Consider the following 4,297-nt stretch of genomic DNA (forward strand, 5'->3'; position numbering starts at 1 on the left):
GACATTGTGTCTTTTCATTGTGTCCTGTCGAGAAAAAAATCCAAATAGACGTGAATCATCAAAGTAAATTGGCAAATCCCATCATTTTGATTCCCAGTTGTAATACCATTAATTTTGAATTTCCTAGTAATACAAATTTGAAAAAATAGATAAAATTAAGGTATGTAGAGGACCATTTTATTATAATATATGAGCGATCTGCCAGTCGCCGAGTCGACCATCCGATGGGAGATAGAGGCTCGCGAGCGGCCGGGAAAGACGATACACACGTCAGTTGCGAAGTTAGGGCTGGCTGACCGGTGTCCAAGCCAAATACGTGACCTCTATATAAGGCAAGAGGAAATTTTACACGGTGTCCAGTGACACCGGGTAGACCTACGTAGGGCCGCCCCTCACAAGAAGTGACCTACTCTGTCGAACAATCTAGCCTCCCACCATTGTCCAAGGGGGAGAAGACTCTGTGCTTACTATGGAAGAAATACAACCGGGATGCTCCCAGGATGGTGCATGCACGCCACTGCTCCTTATTAGATTTGCTGCTCAATGCATGCATGTACACCTACTCCACATGATGCCATCACATAATGACATCATTTATTTAACGTATGGTTTCCTCTAACCAAATGCGCATCATATATAACAAACGTAACAAAATATAAATTAAGACAAGGGTACCAAGACTTGGTAGTATGATACTTGTAGTCTAGCTATTTCTTGCAGTCTCCTCTATACATTGGTTGGTTCTAGGTAATAAGAGAAAGTTGTTAGTAGCTTGTTAGCCGCCACAACAATAACATAGTGAAGGCTTTATATTCATCTATTTTATTTTGAGGGAAATAACTTAAGTTGTATGTAGCTACCTACCTAGGTGGGGGGAAATTAGTTGGCTAATGGACTAAATTTAGCCCGTATTGCTACCCGCCATCATTTGGTTTGCCGTCACCTAACTAATAAATTTGTCTAAAGAAAACTAATAAAATAATTATTTAACATATGGTTTCACTCTTCATCAAGTTGACATCATACACAACAGAAGTTTATAACAAAAGATAAATTAAGACAAGGGTACCAAGACTTGGTAGTATGATGCATGTAGTCTTATTCCCTACAGTCTCCTCTACACCATTGGTTGGTTCATGTTAATAAGAGAAAGTTGTTCTTAGCTTCTTAGCCACCACAGCAATAACATAGTGAAGGCTTTATATTCATCTATTTTATTTTGAGGGAACTGACTTGTCTGTAGCTTTCTACCTAGGTCGGGGGAAATGAGTGGGCTAATGGACTAAATTTGGCCCGTATTGCTGCCTGCCATAATTTTATTTGCCGCTACACCTAACTAATAATTTGTTTCTAAAAGACTAATAGAATACATATTTAACATATGGTTTCACTCTTAATCAAGTTAGTATCATACACAACAGAAAATAATAACAAAAGATAAATTAGGGCAAGGGTACAAAGACTTGGTATGACACAGCCGCATTCCTGTTTTTCGCAGCCGTCTCTACACATTGGTTTGTCCATATAAATACGAAGTTGTTGCTTGCTTGTTGCAAGCTGCAACAGTAACATTTTGTATATAAAACAGGATGAACAGGTGGCCTGTCCCTATCAATAGAATTTTCCAAGTCAAGATAGGTAAATACATATAGGACGCTAATTTTCTTCACGCTCCATCAAAATGCACAGAGATTAATCATGCTGTCCACCCTAATTTCTGTGGAAACGGTACACGAAGGGGACTGCAGAGGAAAATTGCCGGCACCGGTGAAGAGGGCGAGGGGACGGCAGAAGTCAGTGGCGGCGGTGCCCGCCCTCTCGGCACTTGGTGCTGCGGGGGAGGGATGTCGGGCCTCGCCGCGTGGGCCTTTACCCTTCAGGGGTTGGGACTTTTGAAGCATAGAGGTGTAAAATTTATATTATTTTATTTTCTTAGAGAAATAGAGGGTACAAATGAGATTAAATTCTGTAAAAAGTAATTCTTTGTTTGATTTTATTTTGAAAGTATTCAAATGATAAGCCATTTTACTCTTCATCCTTTGTATATCTATTGAAAATTATGTGCGGAAATTTTGAGAACAAAATATTCGTCGTTTGATTCGTTAGTACTATGAATTAGGCAAAGAATTTTGTTTAGGTGACACACTAAGAGACTGGGCTGATTTTAATGTGCGGACGTAACAGACTCAAAAGTGCAACCTGAGTACCTGACAAGCTAGCAACAAGAAATTGCAATCAAAGAAGAAAAAAGTGCAACCTGACGCTGGGCATCAGGATTGTTACTACAGCACACACACGGCATTTGAAGGAAGAAAATAAAGCATCCGAATCAGACTCTCCGTCGGCGAGGTCATCAGGAGCGACTGAGACACAATTCCGCCGCCATCATGACCGACGGGTTCATCAGCTCTTGGTCGGCGACGAGCCTCGCGAGAACATGAGGAGCGAGGTACACCTCCAGTTCCATGCCCCCCTGCCCCTCTGCCGTCCACGAAAACTGTGGTTAACCTATCCAGCTTGTTCCCCGGGCAGGTCCGGACGGCCAGAGGCCTGCCCCGGCCAAAGTCACTGCCATACACATCAAACCGCGGCGAGCCGCTCAATATCACCGTGGTGAGCCAGCGGCCTGCTCCAGCTTTCCTCTTTTTTTTTAAAGGCCTGGTGAGTTGATCATCTAGCAGAAGAACAACAAGAAGCAGTCTAGCTAGTCAGGTTAACTTGAAAACACTAGTACTTCTTTTCTTTTCGAGATTGAAAAACATTTATACTTGGTGAGACTGGAACCATATAGTATAAGGTACTACCTGTTAACTAGAAACAACTGAAATAACAAGACCCAGTCTGCATTAATGGACGCAAAGGCCGAGATTTATATATCCTCCTTTTCAAGAAGGAAAACCTGAACAAAGTTTCTTGTCCAAGAAATTGACTGTGAGCTGCAAATATATAAAGGCACCGAGTTGATAGTCTGGCAGAAGAAGAACAAGAAGCAGCCTAGCCAGTCGGGCCATGGCCACCGTCGGCGTCGTCCTCCTGCTCCTCCTACTTGCACCGTTCCTCGCGGCCGCCGATATGTTGTGCGACAACCTTAAGGCCGCCTTGGTCACCCTCCCAAATAACACCTCCTCCTCCCCGGTACGCTTCGCCACTGCCGCCTTCGGCCGAGCCCCCGACATCGTCTACGCATTCACGATCTGCCGCGGCGACATCGTCGGCGTCATCTCCAACCAGTCCTACTGCCGCGAGTGCGTCAGCAACATGACTGACAAGGTGTTGAACGCTGCGCCGCAACAGTGCTACAACGGCACCTACCACGACTACGGTGACCGCTGTATCCTCGTCTACTCCACAGACGACATCATCGCGCCGCCGTCTGGCGAAAACGGCGGCGATGACACGCCAGTCGAGAGATGGAACGACAAGAACGTCACCGGCCATGCCGATGAGGTCCGCCTCATCACCGGCCTCATCCGTGAGCTTCTGGTGCAGACGGTGGAGAAGGCGGCCAGCGCGGCACCGATGCGATTTGCCACAGGCATCATGGACAGCGGCACGACCTTCCCGATGGTGCGCTCCTTGGCGCAGTGCAGACCAGACGCATCCACCGTCGACTGCTTGGCGTGCCTGCGTCGTCTCCTCGGCGTGGTCAACGCCACCATGTCCCTACGCATGGGAGCACAGATCAACGCCATACGGTGTTATTTCAGGTACGAGGCGTATCGGTTCTATGGCGGTGAAGCGACGCTGCGCCTCACGCCACCGCCGGCGCCGTCGCTAGCTCCGACTCCGGCAAAACGCAAGAGTATGTCCCCGTGGTTGCTAGTGATTTCTGCCTACATGATCATAAGAGAGATTATGAGTCAAAGCTAACATTATCATGTTAGGGAGTATGAGCAAACTGTGGGCAATTCCCATAGTTATAGTTCCTATAGTGGCAGCAGCATTTCTGTGCTTCATCTTTTGCTCCCGTCGGATTACAAGGAAAAGAAGAGGTATTATATAGTTATTGCTTATTAGTTACTGAAACAATTTCCACTATACTATTGTTTAAATTAGAATGTCACTGTTAATTACTTCAATGTCAATGTGGCTTTGGCATCTATCATTACTTCAAGAGAGATTAATTCAGAGTTCTCAACCATATACTACTCAAACTCAGGTAAAGCGGGAGAGGAAGAACTAGGATGGCAAGGGAAGAATTCAGAGTTCTCCATGTTTGAGTTTGAACAGGTACTAGTGGCCACAAATAATTTTTCAGAAGAAAACAAACTTGGAGAATGTGGCTTTGGCACTGTCT

At 45.3% G+C, this 4,297-nt stretch overlaps 1 protein-coding gene across 1 annotated transcript; it reads left to right on the forward strand.

The window, feature by feature from the left end:
• Window positions 1-3,009: 3,009 nt before the first annotated feature.
• Window positions 3,010-4,293, forward strand: LOC123172191 (cysteine-rich receptor-like protein kinase 10; the record flags this gene model as incomplete). Its single annotated transcript, XM_044589192.1, has 2 exons — window positions 3,010-3,802; window positions 4,160-4,293. Coding segments are annotated over exons 1-2 (927 nt in total), but the record flags the coding sequence as incomplete, so codon positions are not given.
• Between the last annotated feature and the right edge of the window lie 4 nt (window positions 4,294-4,297).

This window comes from Triticum aestivum, unplaced genomic scaffold, assembly GCF_018294505.1.
Source record: "Triticum aestivum cultivar Chinese Spring unplaced genomic scaffold, IWGSC CS RefSeq v2.1 scaffold72990, whole genome shotgun sequence".
In the NCBI taxonomy this organism is placed as follows: domain Eukaryota; kingdom Viridiplantae; phylum Streptophyta; class Magnoliopsida; order Poales; family Poaceae; genus Triticum; species Triticum aestivum.